Source organism: Pelophylax lessonae (assembly GCF_965119305.1).
Source record: "Pelophylax lessonae genome assembly, chromosome: 6".
NCBI lineage: Eukaryota > Metazoa > Chordata > Amphibia > Anura > Ranidae > Pelophylax > Pelophylax lessonae.
The window spans coordinates 310,633,425-310,653,778 of record NC_138773.1 but is presented as its reverse complement, the minus strand read 5'-3'; the positions used below and the strand labels follow the sequence as shown (position 1 = coordinate 310,653,778).

At 46.0% G+C, this 20,354-nt stretch overlaps 1 protein-coding gene across 6 annotated transcripts in view; it reads left to right on the top strand.

The window, feature by feature from the left end:
* The window catches only part of TNS1 (tensin 1), an 805,414-nt gene that overhangs the window by 725,964 nt on the left and 59,096 nt on the right, over window positions 1–20,354 (top strand). For 4 of the 6 annotated variants that reach the window (XM_082260249.1, XM_082260247.1, XM_082260248.1 and 1 more), the window contains one exon: window positions 3,047–3,136. The exons of 1 other annotated variant lie outside the window; for it this stretch is intronic. In XM_082260249.1, coding sequence (XP_082116375.1) covers window positions 3,047–3,136 — 90 coding nt within the window. The remainder of the gene's footprint in view (window positions 1–3,046; window positions 3,137–20,354) is intronic. One more of the 6 variants, XM_082260250.1, reaches the window with a different exon arrangement.

Below are 20,354 nucleotides of genomic sequence, written 5' to 3'. Positions count from 1 at the left end.
TCTCGTATATCTCCAAGGTACCCTAAGTATAAGTACTACCGGTAAATGTAATCTCAAGACGCTGGCTGTGCGGGAATCCTGTACCGGTATACCGTATGTACCGTAGCTTCGGCTACATACAGTATACCGCGCTGAGCCAATCACGGTGAGCGATGTATTCTATTATCTGCTCAGATTGGCGGAGTCATGGAGGCAGGCTGATGTTACTCCAATCTGAGCAGGCTTTGCATTCAATAATAGAATACATCGCTCACCGTGATTGGCTCAGCGCGGTATACTGTATGTAGCCTAAGCTACGGTACGTACGATATACCGGTACATAATTCCCGCACAGCCAGCACCTTGAGATTATATCTACCGGTAATACTTATACTTAGGCTACCTTGGAGATATTCTACTCAGTGTATAAGACGACCCCCCCATCCCTCCCCCCATTTTGGGGGGGGGGGGGGTTTGAGTTTTAAAAGTCGTCTTATACACCCGAAAATACGGTATGTGAAAAGTGTGGCGTGCATTTGTATTCGATTCTAGGACAATACCCCCTGGACAATATCCTCCCTGGACAATATCCCCCCTCTAGCCCTAACCCTAAGTCCCGGGGGATATTGCCCGGTGGATGTCGTCCCGGGGGGATATTATCCGGGGGGATGTTTTCCGGGGGGATATTGTCCGGGGGGATATTGTCCTGATACCTTGTATTCACCCCCCCGAGTCAATACTTTGTAGAACCGCCTTTCCCTGCATTTACAGCTGCAAGTCTTTTTTGGGGATGTCTCTACCAGCTTTGCACATCTAGAGAGTAAAATTTTTGCCCATTCTTCTTTGCAAAATATCTCAGTCTCTGTCAGATTGGATGGAGAGCGTCTGTGAACAGTAATATTCAAGTCTTGCCACAGATTCTCAATTGGATTTAGGTCTGGACTTTGACTGGGCCATTTTAACACATGATTATGCTTTGATCTAAACCAGTGATGGCAAACCTTGGCACCCCAGATGTTTTGGAATGACATTTCCCATGTTGCTCATGCACTCTGTAATGTAGTTGAGCATCATCTGGAGTTATCCATCCGGAGTTAAACATCCATCTGGAGTTTAGCGGTATGCTGATGTAAGTCACATTTACCCATTTTGAAGGAGAAAGACAGGAAGCGCCACCTAAGTGTAGTAATACAAACAATTTATTGTCGCACAAGTAATTAAAAACTCACAAGATGTAAGTAGGTAATAGGCACATCAATGAAGGTAGGCAGGGGGGGGGGCGTTCCAATCTACCCCTTTCCTCTTTATCCACGCCATCCACGGAGCTACATGTTTGTCAGTCCAGCTCCTGCGGTTGTTTCGTGCACCAGGAAGCAAACCAGCGTGGACCTCAAGCGGAAGTGACGTCACCGGAAGACGAAGAGGCCGGAACAGTCAGGCGGGCAGGGGATGACAGAGAATAGCAGGTTACACGTTTTCGAACAACAGCTTCTTCTACAGGTGCGTAGCCTGCTATTCTCTGTCATCCCCTGCCCGCCTGACTGTTCCGGCCTCTTCGTCTTTTCCGGTGACGTCACTTCTGCTTGCGGTCCACGCTGGTTCGCTTCCAGGTGCACGGGACAACCACAGGAGCTGGACTGACAAACATGTAGCTCAGTGGATGGCGTGGATAAAGCGGAAAGGGCAGGGGAGGACTGGGGCAGGGGGGCAATTGCCCCCCCAGGCCACTCTAATGCCCCGTAAAATGGGTGCACCACTTCTGCCACAGACAAGCCTAAAGGATTCCTGGTGAAGAGAAGTAAAAATTCCCCACCGCTGACCTACTGAGTGCGGGATGAAGACAAGGACAGAGTGCAGGCCTCCCCCCAGCATGGATGGTGTAAACAGAGTCCATGCCCCACCGGAGACTCTCCTCCCCCCGGCCAGCCCTGAGTTCAGCCAGTGAGTAGAGAGTACCTGGAGTGGAGCTTCAGTCTGGAATGGGGGTCAGGAGGAGGTCAGGAAGAGGGGAAATGGGAGGAGGGCCGAGTCGCTGCACCATGGGCCTCTGGTTTGTACCTGCCCCCTGGGCTGAAAGTTGTCAGTCAGCCCCTGGGAAAGGGATAGATTGGAACGGACCCCCCTGCCTACCTTCATGAGCCTATTACCTACTTACATCTTGTGAGTTTTTAATTACTTGTGCAACAATAAATTGTCTGTATTACTACACTTAGGTGGCGCTTCCTGTCTTTCTCCTTCTTCATTACCAGATACAGAGCGTGCTAGACTCTACATAGAGACATATTTATATACTTTTTGATTTTTTGACTTAATTTTGCCTATTGATGGACTATCTACGCATGGACTTATTTATACGGATATAATTTCCTGCTGTTTTAGCAAATGGCATTTGCGCCAGATATATTTTGTTTGAAGGTTACCTATTTTAACTTAAATTTTTTCTGTGGATATTAGTTGTTTTGTTTTTATATATTTTATGGTATAATAAACTCTACACTATGAGTACTTTCTCTTGCATTGCTGATTTCCCTGCCTGGTCGATTGAGAGTTACCTGATGGGTTTTTATTGCTTTATGGTACAAGATTGGCTTGGGGCTCATTTACATAAACTTCCTAATTTTGCTTCTATTTTATGAAATAGAAAAATGCAGCTTGAAATCGGATCTTATGGGCGTTACGCTTTTAAAAGCCCCCGAACTGTAGCAATATACAGTACAATAAAAGGTAGAAATCTGGGTTCACTTATTGGTTGTGCATTATGAAGAATTCTATAATTAGGAGATCGGAATCCAGCATTTAATTCAGCCAATTAAGCACAAGAAAAACCCAGAAATATTAGGTGACTTGTTTTTGTAAATCAGCCCCATTTCTTTTTTTTTTCTGTGTTTTCCTTTTTTATCATTTTACACTTTCATTCATTTCAATCATAAACAACTAACTGTCATTTTTTTCCCCCTTTTTCATTTGTCTGTGTTGTCCTTTTGCCTCTCGTGTACTTTTTTTTTTTTTTTCCTTCTGTCTGTCACTCCATCCGCCATGGTCCCACCCCCTCCATCCGTCCACCCAGAGTACAACAACAAACTCCGGAATATCCATAAAAGTATGAAATCCCCCCACTCACCTCAGCTTCACCGCCAGCGTTCCTTCACTTTCTCTGGTTTGTCCCTCTCTGCCGTCTCCTTTCCATTTTGCATGGCATTTTGCGCCCTCATGCAGTGTGAAGAAGTGTTTCTAGAGTCAGTCGTATTGTGAACTACTTACCTCTAGCTTTTTTAGAAACTGCCAATGACAATATGCCTGCCGGCATGCGGAGCTCTGAAGTGCCGGAGGCTTGATATTACCTCTATCTACTCAAGGGCTGTTGGAATTGCTGCTTTGTAGGTCATAAAAATGATCTTCGTGAAGGAGCTAAGCTCTGTGTTGCTATTGCTGAGTGACTTGCTCAGCTCATTAACTTTCGCATGAGCTGAGAGCTGTGTGAACCCTGAGCTATTATCTGAAATCAGCCATGTTGATATAGACTCCATCAGGCCCGGAATGGTCATAGGGCAGACCGGGCATATTCCCGGTGGGCTGCGGCTCTCACTCATCAGTCACAAAGATAAGACTGTCTGACATGCAGTGAATGTAAGCCAGTAAAGCCACACCGATCTTCCTTGCTTCTCTCCATTACTTTCCCTGAAAACCTATTTGGTCCTGTAAGCATCTATGGTAGAACATCCCATAGCATAGTCATTTTAGCTCTGTTGATTTCAAATAAGGGTTCAGCCTTCACACAGCCCTTGCTTGTGTAATTAATGAACTGAGGTCTCTAAATCACTGAACCTCCACTTGTTTCTTGGAGAACTTCATTAAAGCTGACTGGGCAAAGGCAGATCAGCAAAATGGTCAGTTATGCAAATGGTTTTCAATAAAAGTCTTAATCGGTTACATTTGGACCAGCTCTTAAAGCATACATTGTGCCTGTGAAAACTGTCCACTTGTTGCTCATTGTCAACACTGTAGAACAGCCTTTCCTAACCAAAGTTCCATTTGAACTGTGGCTGACTGACCTCCAATTTGATGGTTCCTGAATAGTTCCAGGTCAAACGCCACTTGGCAAAGTCAGCAACATGACATCGATGACCTTTTTATCTAACTGTAAGTATGACCACCACTGTATGGAGAGCTTTCTTCCCACTGACCATCAATGTAAGGAGCTTTCTTCCCACTGACCTCCAAAGTAAGGGACATTCTACCCACTGACCACCAATGTAGGGACATTCTTCCCACTGACCATCAATGTAAGGGAAATTCTACCCACTGACCACCAATGTAGGGACATTCTTCCCACTGCCCACCATTGTAAAGGGCATTATTCCCACTGACCACCAAGGGTAGGAGTATTCTTTCAACTGACCTCTAAAGTAAGGGACATTCTTCCCACTGACCACCAATCTAAGGAACATTCTTCCCACTGACCACCAATGTATGGAGTATTCTTCCTACTGATCACCAATATAAGGGACATTTTTCCCTGTGATCTCCAATGTAAGAGACATTCTCTCCAATGCCCACTAATGTAAGGGACATTCTTCCCAATGATTACCAATATAGGGAGCATTCTTACCACTGACCTCCAATGTAAGGGGCATTCTTCCCACTGATCATCAATGTAGGGACATTCTTCCCACTGACCACCAAGGGTAAGGAGTATTCTTTCCACTGACCTCCAAAGTAAGAGACAATCTTCCCACTGACCACCATTGTACGGAGCATTCTTCCCACTGACCACCAATCTAAGGAGGATTCTTCCCACTGACCACCAATCTAAGGAGCATTCTTCCCACTGACCACCAATCTAAGGAACATTCTTCCCACTGACCACCAATATAATGGACATTTTTCCCTGTGATTACCAATGTAAGAGACATTCTCCCCACTGCCCACTAATGTAAGAGACATTCTCCCCACTGCCCACTAATGTAAGGGACATTCTTCCCAATGATTACCAATGTAGGGAGAATTGTTACCACTGACCTCCAATGTAAGGGACATTCTTCCCACTAACCATCAATGTTAGGAACATTCTTCCCAGTGACCACCAATATAGGGGACATTCTTCCCACTGACCACCAATGAATTAATTTTAGTGGGTTATCTTCGAGACCTAAAACCTATTTCAAGGGTTCCTCTGGGGTAAAAAGGCTGCGAAAGGTTGCTGTAGAATGTTTATCTACACAAACATTCCAGAGAGAACTTTAGACCTCAGATAACCCGGGCAACAAGACAAAATGTGAACATTTCCCATTGGGCACAGTAGATGGTATGAGAGCTGGTACTGGTGTAATGGACCAGGACGGGTAATGAGTACCATATATCTCGGTTATTATTTCTGTGTATGGCCTTATTTTATGAAATGTATCAGAAGGCGGCACACTCTTGTGTTTACTTGCTATGTGCTGTACAGCGACTGTGTGTAATAACCAAACCATATTGCAAGCCACTAATATTTTGGGTAAGATGGATTGCTGTGACCAGCAACTTTCCTTTCTGCTTTTCTTCCCGATTGCATGGAGTGATGAAGGTATGAATTGAAGCCTTTAACCAATGACTGGCCGCGACACCAGATCGCATGAGATTTGAAGTCTCTCTTTTTACGGCATTTGCTATTTTGTGTGTTTTTTATGTTGTTTGGGATTCACTGGTTTGTAGGTAAACTAACAACTGAATGTTGGATAGAATGATTATTTATGAACGTTGAAGTTGATGTTTGTTTTGGTTTATTATAATTTTGCTTCACTTAAAAATGTATATAATAATTTATAAAATGTAATGAAGTGACAGGTAAGAATTCAAGGTTCAATTGTTGTAAGAAGGTAAAAATTCAGCTGATAAAAATATATACAGCATGAGTTTTATGTTGTCTCTTGATAGTTATCTACATATTAAAGTGTCAGCTCTTCTCCCCACTACTTTATCATCATCGGATTTCTTGCATCTATCCAGCAGATGAGAGAACCACATGCCGGAAAAGGGAAGAGGAGTTCTCACAACTCCTAATGTTTGCTCTCAGGGGAGAAGTTCCAATTGTTTCCAGAAACAAAGAAGCATACTTGGATTTAAAGTACACTATATTGTCAAAAGTATTGGGACGCCTGCCTTTACACACACATGAACTTTAATGGCATCCCAGTCTTAGTCCGTAGGGTTCAATATTGAGTTGGCCCACCCTTTGCAGCTATAACAGCTTCGACTCTTCTGGGAAGGCTGTCCACAAGGTTTAGGAATGTGTCTATGGGAATGTTTGATCATTCTTCCAAAAGAACATTTGTGAGGTCAGGCACTGATATTGGACGAGAAGGCCTGGCTCCCAGTCTCCGCTCAAATTCATCCCAAAGGGATGATGTGCAGGCCAGTCAAGCTCATCCATTTCTTTATGGACCTTGCTTTGTGCACTGGTGCGCAGTCATGATGTAACATGAAGGGGCCAAACCGAAACTTTTCCCACAAAGTTAGGAGTATGAAATTGTCCAAAATGTCTTGGTATGCTGAAGCCTTAAGAGTTCCCTTCACTGGAACTAAGGGGCCAAGCCCAACCCCAGAGAAACAACCCCACACCATAATCCCCCCTCCACCAAATGATTTGGACCAGTGCACAAAGCAAGGTCCATAAAGACATGGATGAGCGAGTTTGGGGTGGAGGAAGTTGACTGGCCTGCACAGAGTCCTGACCTCAACCCAATAGAACCCCTTGGGGATGAATTAGAGTGGAGAATGGGACCCAGGCCTTCTCGTCCACATCAGTGCCTGACCATACAAATGCGCTTCTGTAAGAATGGTCAAACATTCCCATAGACACACTCCTAAACCTTGTGGACAGCCTTCCCAAAAGAGTTGAAGCTGTTATAGCTGCAAAGGGTGGGCCAACTCAATATTGAACCCTACGGACTAAGACTGGGATGTCATTAAAGTTCATGTGCGTGTAAAGGCAGGCGTCCCAATACTTTTGACAATATAGTGTATAAATAAAGATAAACCTTTTATTCATATTGGGTAAAGTAAGGAATTGTAAAACTCCTGTCAGGTTTATTTCTTTTACTGAGTTTCAATGTGAAACATAATCAACAAATCCTATCCTTCTACAAAGTGTACACTCGTATCAGTCCAAAGCACTAAGTGTGGTTCCTGTCTGCTCTCTTCCCTCTGCTATCTGCAGGAGTCGCTTGTGACGGGTAATACTAGGGATCCCAGGGTCCCCCCCCTCCCCCCAGCAGGTGATTGACAACCTCAGCTGTGCATGTTTCCCTTTGAGACTATGTAGGGGGAGTGTCTGTCCCTCCACTCAGTTCTCAGATTACACTCAGCTCCCTGCTCTATTCTGTACAGTGAGTGACATCAGATCCCCCCCCCCCCCCCCATTTCTGGAACCTCAGAAATGCGCTGAAAAATGTATTGGCTGTATAGGGGAAAGGTTAGAGATAAACAGGTACAACCTATGTAGGAGGATTTGTTTCATTTCTCCCAGATGCAGATCTAGAACTGCCTTTGTAGAGCCAAAAGGAAGAAATGGGACTAAGGTGATCAAAAAGCCCTCCAACTAATCAATGCGTAGTAAAGTGTTTGTAAACCTCAGACATGAAATATGAACAAAGCATATCCCTCTATAATGTGTACTTGTCTCAGTCCAGAGCACTAAGGGGTTGATTTACTAAAGGCTAGACTGTGCACTCTGCAAGTGCAGTTGCTCCAGAGCTTTTAAAAGTCTTTTTGCCTTTAGTAAACCCTCTGCTATCAGCATGAGTCACTTCTGACAAGTTTTCCTGACACCAAGAGAAAAAGAAATGTGACAGGGGAGGGATCTCCAGCACGCAGCCTATGATTGACAGCCTCAGCTTTGTTTCTGTGTGCTATGTGAAAGGGGGGGAGTGTCCTTTCCTTCCAATCAGCTCTCAGAACTCTCCTCCCTGAGCTCTGCAGTGTGTAACTTTAGCTCTCCGCCCCCCCCTTTTTTTTTCTGCTTTTTAAATTCTGCACTTCAAGCAGGGCTGGGCCAATACATTGCGATGCCTGGGTCCAAAAATTAAATGCTGCCCCACCCCCAAAAAAAAAAAAAAAAATCACACCCACCAAAAGGCCCACACAATTTCATTTTATATCATGATAATTAAAGCTAAAATTATATTTATCAGGAAGTCAGATTTATATGTAACCGCACCTTATCTACATGCCCAATTATATGACATGCCATTATAATCAATTTCAAACCACAAACTCCACTATTATTTCAGTTGCCTGAATGTCTGACGTCATTGCGCACACCACGATCACATGAGGAACGTTCCCCCGGAGGAGACTCTCCACCTCGTCATACTCATCAGTTTGCACTACGGGTGGTGTTCTATCAGAAAACCCTACCCCATCAGATTTCCCTACCTACGTCATTTCTGGTGCAGGCTCGTCATGCACCAGCTGTAGCCGCGTCACACGTCCTACTGCGCATGCGCGGAATAGGTAGGGAATTTTGATAACATTGTAAGGGGTGGATGAGGCAAAAATCCTACTGCGCATGAGCCTCCACCTCCTCATACTCATCAGTTTGCATTGCACATGAGCCTCCACCTCCCCATACTCATCAGTTTGCACTACGGGCGGTGTTCTATCAGAAAACCCTACCCCATCAGATTTCCCTACCTACGTCATTTCCGGTGCAGGTTCGTCATGCCCCGGCTGTAGCCGCGTCACACGTCCTACTGCGCATGCGCGGAATAGCTAGGGAATTTTGATAACATTGTAAGGGGGGTGAGGCAAAAATCTTACTGCGCATGAGCGGGCGCATGAGCACCAACGGATCGGGTAGCGGCATCTCTTATAACAAACATACATCCGATCTCCATGGCATACACTGCGCCGAGCCGACAATGGGACAATCCTATTCCCTACCCACACGCGCACGCCCACTGTCCCATTGTCGGGTCGGCGCAGTGTGGGCCATGGAGATCGGATTGTCGGGTCGCTTCAGTGTCGGTTCGGCGCAGTGTCGGGTCAGCGCAGTGTGGGCCATGGAGATCGGATGGATGTTTATCAGAGATCCCGCTGCCCGACCCGTTGGTGCGCATGCGCCGGCACATGCACACTAGGACTTTTGCCTCACCCATACGAAGTTATCAAAATGCCCTACCTATTCTGCACATGCGCAGTAGGACTTGTGACGCGGCTACAGCTGATTCATGACGAAGCCACAGCTGATCCGCAACCGGAAATTACGGAGGTGTGGAATTCTGATAGGGTATGGTATTCTGACCGAACAGTGGCAATATGAGATGGGGAAATGCCGCCTGTAGTGCGCCATGAACTGGTGACCCACAAACCTGCTGGGGAAAAAAAATAAAAATCTCGGGCATCAATTTGCCGCCCCTCTCAAAGTGCTGCCTGGGTCCAGTGGACCCAGTGGGGGGGACCAATGATAGGGCCGGCCCTGACTTTAAGCTGATGTAGCGAAGAGAAGACTGTGGATAAATGGGTACAACTTATGTAGGATGATTTTTTTTTTCATCTCGGTGCATCAATAAAATGTTTGAGTTGTCACAGGAACAGGAAATGGGAAATCTTCCAGTAGGGACACCTGTTTGGATGATAACTAGGAGGGGATTTCCCCTGATTTCAAAGAGATTTCCTCTGTGTCTCTGGGACAGGAAGTGAAGGGATATAGCAAAAAAAAAAAAAAAAAATGGGGGTCCAAACTGTTATCTACTCTGTTCAAAACAAAAAAAGCTTTGCATAAACTTTAATTTTTTTTCTGCCCCTTCCCCAAAGTCTTAACCCTTAATATTTGGCTCCATCCCATCAGCCTGTCCATATTGGTACCATATGTCATTAATAAAGTACATGTTTGAAAACTTTCTATTTCACATACAGAGATCACATCTGTATGCAGAACATTCACAGCCCTGAACCCCATAACTGAAAACGTATGACAATAGCGCTGGTTTTCAGTTATCGCTGCTACAGAAAAATGCAGATTTTGCAAGTTAGGGTCCTTTCACACGATCGCTCCGATCAGATCCGCCTGTCAGTTTTTTAGGCTGATCTGATCGGATCCTCCATGCATCTCTATGGGGCAGCGGATGTCAGCGGAGACATGTCCGCTGACACCCGCATCCGATCCTGTCCGGGAAATCCAGACGGAGGGAAACCCTATTTTCCATCCGTCCAGTGGATCGGATCACAAGTTGAGTTTTTTTTAATTTTTTTATTTTTTTTAATTTTAGTCTTTTTTATATAAACAAAAATAAAAAAATCCAGTGGTGATCAAATACCACCAAAAAAAAAAAAAGCTCTATTTATGTGAAAATATAATATAAGTTTTATTTGTTTACAGTGTTGCGTGACCACGCAGTTGCTAGTTAAAAAAGCGCAGTGCTGAAAAGCAAAAAAATGTCCTGGTCACGAAGGGGGTAAATTCACCTGGGAAGTGGTTGCCTGGAGATCCTTTATGAAAAAATATATGTTAAGAAATGATGCAGTAAAAACCATGGCTAATGTGGAGAGAGACAAAGAAAGCAAAAAAAAAAAAAAATGGGAGAAGAGAAAAAAAAAAGATGGGGGTGGGGAACAACAACATGGACCTGCCATAGTATCAGATGTCTGATACTATATAAAGAGATGGGGGGTTTTAACCACTTTACCACCGGAGGATTTTGCGGTCTTCCGTCCAGGCCACTTTTTGCGATTCGGCGCTGTGCGACTTTAACTGACAATTGCGCGGTCGTGCGACGCCGTACCCAAACAAAATTTACGTCCTTTTTTTCCCACAAACAGAGCCTTCTTTTGGTGGTATTTGATCACCTGTGCGATTTTAACTTTTTGCGCTATAAACAAAAAAAGAGCGTTTATTTTGAAAAAATAACAATATTTTTCACATTTTTTTTATATGAAATTCCCCCCCAAAAAATGTAAAAATCTAATTTTTTTAAAATTTTTGGCCAATTTGTTTTCTGCTACCTATGTTTGGTAAAAAAAATCACGATAAGCGTATTTTGATTGGTTTGCGCAAAGGTTATTGCGTTTACTAACTAAGGGAAAGATTTCTGTCATTTTTGGTGGTTTTTTTTTTTAACGCGTAACGGCGGCGATCTGCGATTTTTTTTGCGGGACTGCGACATTGCGGCGGACAGATCGGACCCTTGACTGACATTTTTGACACTTTTGGGGGTACCAGTGACATTACTACAGTAATCAGTGCTATATATATGCACTGTTACTGTAAAAATGACACTGGCAGTGAAGGGGTTAATTTTATTGGAGAGGGAGGGGTTAATGTATGCCTGGTGCTTACTGACGTGTGGGGGGGGAGGTGACTGAGTGAGACAGGGACAGATCGGATGTCCAGCTATGCTGAACACTCCGATCTGTCACTCCCTGTCACTATGGAGATCCGCCCGCTGTGTTTACACACAGCGGGCGGATCTCCAGACTCGATCCCCGACGATCGGGGAAGAGCAGCGGCGATCGCCGCTGCTCCTCCCCTGGCCCGACTCCTGCTGTGAATGAAAACAGCGGGAGCGCGCCTCCGGCGGCGCGCGAGCGCCGCCTACAGGGGGAGGAGTCCAGCGTAGGTCTACGTCGCTGGACGGGATCGCGGCAAAGTGCCGCAGTAGACTCCATGTGAGCGGAGGTAAAGTGGTTAAAGCCAGGTGGAGGAATTCTAGGATATTAAGCCTGCAAAATCAGGGTTGCAATGTTATTTTAATATTTCTTGTGGCAAATGTTTAGATCTACAGGTATATCATAAAATATAAAAAAAAATAAATAAATAAAAAAAAAATAATAAAAAAAAAAAAATATATATATATATCTAAAGTGGTTGTTAAGTCACTGATATAAAATCATGCCATACCCTCTGTAATATAACAATAAGTGTCTGTCTGTGCTATATAAAAAATATGCCAATCTGTACCCATATTAGAGCGTCTCCCGGCGCTCAGCTGACTACTCGGCTCTCTCCTCTGCCCAGCTGACAGCTATAGCGGGCGGGGCCGAGCAATTCCGCTGGCCTCAGCCGAAGAGGAGAGAGAAGGCCAAGCTGTCACATGATCGCCGGGAGACGCTCTGATGTAGGTACAGATTGGCATATTTTTTCTATAACACAGACACAGGGACACTAAGGCTCCGTTCACATCTAGGCGTTTTGGGGCGTTTTTGGGGCGTTTTTCTGCTCTAGGATCAGCTCTCAAAACGCCCAACAAGACAAATCCTATTCATTTCAATGGCCCCTGTTCACATCTGAGCGTTTTGACGCTGTATACAAAACGCCCAACGCTCAAAAAAGTACATGAGCTTCTTTTTGGGCAGATTACAGGCGTTTTCCATTGATCTCTATTCAATCTAAAAACGCCTGCACAAAAATCGCGGTAAAAATCGCGGTAAAATCGCGGTAAAAAACGCCGCAAAAATCGCGGTAAAATCGCGGTAAAAAACGCGCGAAAAACGCTACGCTCAGGTGTGAATGTAGCCTTATTGTTATATTACAGAGGGGATGGCATGATTTTATATTTGATATGAGAGCAGCAGGAGGAGGGGCGGGCGCTGACACATGCAGACAGGGAGGGAGGGGGGAGAGAGGACAGTGCAGGGCTGCGGATGATGGAGGCACGTACACTGACCATGGTGTCAGGGCTCAGCAGCCATGATCAACTGTGGTCAGAACCAGGCAGGATCGGCCAGATATTTTAGGTGACACGGTGGGCCAAATGACACAGCACAAGCACTATGCTGTATAACAAGCATTAAGGGAGCAGGATCTGCTGTTTGTATTTTAGGTTAACAAACACTTTAAAAGAGATGTATGGGTTTCTTTTTTAGATTTCCCCCGTCGCCTCGACACTGAGAACTGAGCGATTGAACACTGCTGATCGCTCGGTTCTGACAGCTCTGTGAGCAGAGAGCTGCTGACTGTCAGTCACCGCTCTCTGCTCTGCCTCCCCCCTCGCTCGCTGGATCGCTGAGCTGTGGAGGGGGTGGAGCTGCTGACTATTTATACATAGTTACATTAGTCTGGCTTGGATCACTGTAACTATGCATATACCATACCTGGATGTGCCTGGAAGCTGGAAATCACTGAAGTAGACAATGCTACTACGTCGCTACTTCAGTTATCTCCACTTGTGGGTTCTGTGCTGAGCATTGGGAGCACAGAAGGTTGGCCTCTTGGCACGGGCGCCATTCAGAGAAGCTTTGCAAAGTATTTTCTGATTGGACGAGGTGAAGCGGCGGGGTGGTGACATCATGCTCTCCACCTCATGCAATCAGAGCACCCTCTGCACTCCTTCAGAAATTGTGCTGAATGGCACTCATGCTCATGCCTTTTAAGCCCCTGAAATGCATTCGGTTTTTTTTTTCATTTACCTGCCATTTTTAAAAAAAAATTTTACAAAACATTTGGGCAATAAAAATCTGGCAGGGAATCAAATCCTTCCCCACTCCATCCAAAACTAAAAGAACAAACTTTTGCCGTTACATGCTCACACCTATGCGACTAAAAGTGAGTTTCCAGAAGCATTGCAATGGTCAGCACCAGATTTCCATATCCTTCTATGGTGCCCATTCGTATCTGAGCCATGTGCCGTCGCGCAACCCTTTAGGATAATACAGGAGCTTCTTTTGGGGAATGACCACATTGGACTTCAAAAGGACCTCCTTAACCACTTAATGACTGCGCTATAGCAAAATGACGGGAGAAAAGCTGACGGGAGAAAAATCAGTTTTCAGCTGCTGCAAAGAGCCACACAGAGCATCCTGTAATTGCCCCTCTGTCCGACCGCACTGATTCCCCTTGCTGTACGGGCCCCCTACAGGAGGACTAGTGGTCCCCACATATCAGCGGCTCAGCCCAGCAGTGCAGCATCATCAGCACCTATCAGTGCAGCCTCATCAGCACCCATCAGTGCAGCCTCATCAGTGCAGCCTCAGTAGCTCGGATCAGTGCAGCCTCTTCAGCGGGCATGAGTGCAGCCTCTTCAGCGGGCATGAGTGCAGCCTCTTCAGCGGGCATGAGTGCAGCCTCTTCAGCGGGCATGAGTGCAGCCTCTTCAGCGGGCATGAGTGCAGCCTCTTCAGCGGGCATGAGTGCAGCCTGTTCAGCGGGCATGGGTGCAGCCTGTTCAGCGGGCATGGGTGCAGCCTGTTCAGCGGGCATGAGTGCAGCCTCTTCAGCGGGCACGAGTGCAGCCTCTTCAGCGGGCACGAGTGCAGCCTCTTCAGCGGGCCTGAGTGCAGCCTCTTCAGCGGGCCTGGGTGCAGCCTCTTCAGCGGGCCTGGGTGCAGCCTCTTCAGCGGGCCTGGGTGCAGCCTCTTCAGCGGGCCTGGGTGCAGCCTCTTCAGCGGGCCTGAGTGCAGCCTCTTCAGGGCGCATGAGTGCAGCCTCTTCAGGGCGCACATCAGTACACAGCCTTTCCAGCGCACATCAGTACACAGCCTTTCCAGCGCACATCAGTACAGCCTTTCCAGCGCACATCAGTACAGCCTCTTCAGCGCACATCAGTACAGCCTCTTCAGCGCACATCAGTGAAAGAGAAAAAAATTACTGTTTTCAAAGTTTTATAGCAGAAACTAAGAAAAGGGGGTAAAAGGTTCCCAGTAGACAAGTAGTTGAAAACCCACCCGAAAAAGTAGCAGTAGTTTTGTTTTTCAGGCAATTTTGCACCTGGCAAACTTTTTCTTTCCTCTAGAAATTAGCTTTCCACTGACTAATGGAACCTGCAACAAAAAAAAAAGTTCCAAAATCACCAGAAATATCCCCCCCCCCTCCCAAGTGAGGCTGGGGAGGAATATTCAGCATGGAAGTATTATTAGAATGACATATTGTGGAATGTAACAAACAAGTCACACATGGCCTCTTTAGAACGCCCCGGACAGAACTCTATGTGTGTTGACCGATTATTTACCATCCTATTTGGAAGGGGTCCCTGGAAATGATTTAAATATGTTGGCAAGTCCTCGTTGCTCGGTCTGGGCTGTTGATCCCTTTCTGCCCCGCTACTGGGAACTGCACCGACTAGAATCTTCTGATTGTCTACAAGTTTCCATCTTTCCCCTCTTGGCGGGAGAACAATGGTCCTTATTTTAGAGTGTAGGAAATGACACTTTGGCATATAAAGAATCTGCGCCGGCATAGCTGCGTATCGTCTTCAGACGGAGAAATGTTTGGGCTGGTTCTGACTTGTTGCGGATGACGAGATGTTCACCACCTCCTCTTCTTTTATCCCCCTGCATGTCGGAGGCGCGGGATGGGGGGGTTTCCTGAGATCCAGCTCATATTATGTTCTTTGCACACAATGTGCCCTTTTCAAGCTGAACTCCAGGTAGTCAAAAGAAAAGCATTTATGCAATTAGGCATGCGGACGGTAATATGTATTTCTAACTTTTCCACTGCAAGTAACGGCTCGGCTCTAATCGGCCCTGCTTGGCTCGGTTTGGTTTTCCACCGCATGGTACGGTGTTGAAACGGTTCGGTATGATTTGGTACGGTTTGCTTTTCCACTAGTAAGTGGGTGGGATAACAACAATTCTCTGACCAATCAGTGGCTAGTAGTGACAAACAGTCAAGGCTGCATGCAAAGGATTGTGGGAACGGTGCGGTACGGCCGTTTTGGAATCACAACCGAGGTGGTACTGTTTAAGCGAGCCGTACTGTTCGGTTCCATGTAGTCAAAAGCGCCGCCGTACCGTACCGTTCCAACACCGTACCATGCAGTGGAAAAGCGCAAAAGCGAGCCGAACCGTTCGGTTCCATGCAGTGGAAAAGCGCCATTAGAGCTAATGTGAATACATGAATTGGTCTTGCCATCATTCTCCTGTATTTCCCAACATACCAGGACTGGAAGAGGGAGAGGCTAAACTAAGAGTCAATTAGGTTTCACTGCATGCACATGGGCTGTTTTAACCACTTTAAGATCGGTAAGATTTTACCCCCTTCCTGACCAGGCCCTATTTTGCAATTAGGCACTACGTTACTTTAACAGACAATAGCGCGGTCATGCTACGCTGTATCCAAACAAAATTTACAACCTTTTTTTCTACAAACAGAGCTTTCTTTTGGTGGTATTTGATCACCTCTGCGATTTTTAATTTTTGTGCTATAAACAAAAAAAGAGGACAATTTTGAAAAAAAAAACAAAAAAAAACAATGTTTTTCACTTTCTGCTATATAACATTCCCCAAAAAAAAAAAAAAAAAAAATTAAAAATCTAAATTTTTTAACATTTTAGGCCAATTTGTTTTCTGCTACATATTTTTGGTAAAAAAAAATAAATAAGCGTATTTTGATTGGTTTGCGCAAAAGTTTTCACATTTGCGAACTACGGGAAAGATTTATGTCATTTTTTTTTTTTTTTTTTTTTTTGCAGGACTGCGACATTGCGGCGGACAGATCGGACCCTTGACTGACATTTTTGACACTTTTGGGGTTACCAGTGACATTACTACAGTAATCAGTGCTATACATATGCACTGTTACTGTAAAAATGAAACTGGCAGGGAAGGAGTTAACTTTATTGGAGAGGGAGGGGTTATGTGTGTCCCTAGGGGCGTGCTTCTAACTGTGATTAGAAGGTGCTACTGGTGTAAGAACAGAGATCAACGGTCCTACATAGCAGAACTGTATGATCTCCATTCTTACACAGGGAGAATAACAGGCGGCTTTGTTTACATTAGCTGCCTGCCTTTCTCCCGCTGTAACGGACAATTGCGAGTGCCCAGGCGGACATCGGGTCCGCCGGGCACACACACGCGGGGAGGGGGGGTTCCGTGAGCGAGCGCAGCCAAATGCGGCTTTGATCGGGTCTTCGGCGGCCTTGCAGGCTGGTTGCTTGGGTCTCCTGGTGGGAGGGGAGACCCGGGCGAGTGGCAGGAGGGGGGAGGGATGTCCCCTCCCACTCCCTGTAATGACAGCCTGAGCTGCTTCTCAGCCACATCGATTGTCATTACAAGACAGCCGACCCTCGGCTATGGATGCAGGTACCGCAGTGATGCCTCTAGCTGCAGGCATTGCTCCCGTTACATCTCCGCTGACACCCGCTGCTATCCAATCCGATCCTGTCCATGAAATCCGGACGGATGGAAAACCTATTTAAGCCCACTCTCTCACGGACCCCCCCGCGCGTGTGCCCGGCAGACCTGATGTCCGCCGGGCACTCGCGATTGTCCGTTACAGCGAGAGAAAGGCAGGCGGCTAATGTAAACAAAGCCGCCTGTCATTCTCCCCTGTGTAAGAATGGAGATCATGCGGTTCTGCTATGCAGGACCGTTGATCTCTGTTCTTACACCTCCAGCCACATCCAATCACAGTTAGAAGCACGCCCCTAGGGAGGATCGGATCGAATAAGATCAAATGACAATGGACAGGCGGTCCATTCTCATCCGATCTCCCATGGAGGAGAGCGGGGCTCTGACAGCTCTGTCTCAGCACACAGAGCAGAGATGGAGCTGTCATCCGCCTGCTCAGCAGGGATCGGCTGATCGATCCCCGCTGGGCAAAACAGACTCCGTTGGGCGCAACGCCCGTGTGAAAGGAGCCTTATTAAAACTGGAGCAATCAGAATCTGATGCAACTCTGCATGGTAGCCAATCAGCTTCTAACTTCTAATAAAACCTGGAAGCTGATTGGTTTCTATGCACAGCTGCACCAGATTTTGTACTCTCCAATTTTGTTAAACAACCCGGGGTCCAGGGTCGTCATTTCTGGGTGCAAACAAACTGGAGGCAGCTAATTGTCCATTTTGTATGCTGCGTCCAGAAGCGCCATTTATCCTCTATAGCTCCTGAAACTCTGCAGTGTTCTATAAGCAGGGCCGGCCCTACCGGTCCCACTGGGTCCATTGGACCCAGGCAGCATTTGGAGAGGGAGCGGCAAATTGACTCCCAAGATTTTTTTTTTGGAAGCAGTTTTGTGTATCATCAGCACGTTACAGGCAGCATTTTTCCAACTCATACTGCCGCCCGTAGTGCAAACTGATGAGTATGAGGAGGCGGGGCTTCTCCTCTGGGGAACGTCCCTAACGTGATCGTGGTGTGCGCAATGACGTCAGACATCAGCGCAATCCATCTCATGCAGGGCAGGCTGGATCCTGTAGTGGGTGGTGGGGGCGGCAGACACAGGAGTGACAGGAGGACTTAGAACAGACAGCGGGTGTTTGGTAGACCGGTCCAGTGGTGAGTTATGGAGGAAGATAACAGTATATATAATATTTTCTAAATGTTATATTTATATAAAATAATTGATGGGGGGGTCTTTTGTTGAGCGTGATTTTTTTTTTTGGGGGGGGGCATCATTTTATTCTTGGACCCAGGCAGCACAATGTCTTGGGCCAACCCTCTCTATAAGTGTACAGTGTGCCTGGTTATAAAACACTACAGCCTATGCAGGCGCTGTGTAAACAGAAGATAATAGTAATTTCCGGCCCCCAGCCTGCACAGTAGAACAGCGACTTTACCGTCTCTTCAGTTCCACCTTATCATGTTCATCTCATGTTTCCATTTCACATCCAGCACAGCAGCCTCAGCATTACCCCCCCCCTCCCCCCATAGCCCCGGGGCCTCAGCGCTCAGACTGTCTGTGGCATTAAACTACTCCTCCGGACTGACATTCATTCCACTGAAATGCACAATTATTATTCAAACTCCTCAGCAGGCACTGAGCCCGTGGCCTGCGTGCGTCTATCATAGCATAGAACTCCAGGCATTCATAAAAAGCATACATTAATGCAGCTCTGTATTCATTAATATGTTTTTATTTGAATACAAGTATGTGCCTGAATTTATTTAGCATCAGCTTCTTATACAACAGAGCTCAGACTGGGAGAGGAAGAAGCAGCACAAGCAGGTGTGCTGCCATGCTCATGTGCTAACAAGGAGCATGCAGATAGGAGGAGAGAGCAGAGTATCAAAGATATGAGCTGCTCAGTCTTCTGCTGCTCCTTTCACCACCCAGTCTGAGGCAGGGGAGGGGCAAGACCTGTAAATGTTACTTAACCACTTTAAGACTGGAAGGATTTGCCCCCTTAATCACCAGGCCCTATTTTGCGATTCAGCACTGCGTTATTTTAACGAACTATTGTGCGGTCGTGCGACGCTGTACTTAAAAAAAAATTGACATCCTTTTTTCCCCACAAATAGAGCTTTCTTTTGCTGGTATTTGATCACCTGTGCGATTTTTATTTTTTGCGCTATAAACAAAAAAAGAGCGACAATTTTGAAAAAAAAAAATAATAATTTTTTCACATTCTGCTATATAACATTCCCAAAAAAAAAAAAAAATCAAAATGTTTAACATTTTAGGCCAGTTTGTTTTCGGCTACATATTTTTAGTAAAAAAAATCGCAATAAACGTATTTTGATTGGTTTGCGCAAAAGTTATCGCGTCTACAACTATAGAAAAGATTTATGTAATTTTTATTGTTTTTTTTTTTTTACGAGTAATGGCGGCGATCTGCAATTTTTTTTGCAGGACTGCGACATTGCGGCGGACAGATCGGACCCCTAACTGACATTTTTGACACTTTTGGGGGGGACCAGTGACATTACTACAGTAATCAGTGCTATACATATGCACTGTTACTTTAATAATGACACTGGCAGGGAAGGGGTTAACAGTGTGGGTGATCAAGGGGTTAAATGTGTACCTAGGGGCGCGTTTCTAACTGTGGGGGGGCGTGGCTTGTGAAATGATCATAGAGACCTGTGATCCTATATAGAAGGATCACAGGGGCTCCGTGATAATTCCAGGGAGAAGAACGGTCGGCTGTGTTTACAACAGCAGACCATTCTTCTCTCTCATCGGGGAACGAACGCAGGTGTCAGGCGGCAATCGGAGCCACCTGCTCCGTGCATCGGCTTCCCCAGGAGTGTGCCACCGGTGTAGCGCGTTCGCCCCCTAGCTGCAGGCGCGCGACCGAGGTATACCTACGGGGGTTTGCGCAGGAGCGGCTGCCTGCCGCTGTATAACTTCTGCTAGCAGTTGTAAAGTGGTTAAAATAGAAATGAAAATCAAAACATTTGTGTATAGATATACAAAAAAAAACATTATAAATAACTTTTTTTCCCCCTTTTTATAAGTGATCACATTCCCTCTGTTCTCAGCTGCATAGGAGCTTGGGGAGGAGAAACCGCAGCACACTGAGCTTCCTAGTGAATGGCTGTGTAGTAGGGGCTTGTCAGGACAAGTCTGATCATTGGAGGAGAGCAGGCTAAGTGCCCAGCACAGCTAGAGAACTGACCACACTGCTCTCCTGCCTAGTGTGGTCAGTTTTGAATAGGAAAGCAGAGGGGCTGGCAGGAACACCAGGGATTTCACATAAAGGAAGCAATACAAAGAGAAGAGGAGACTTTCTCATACAAGT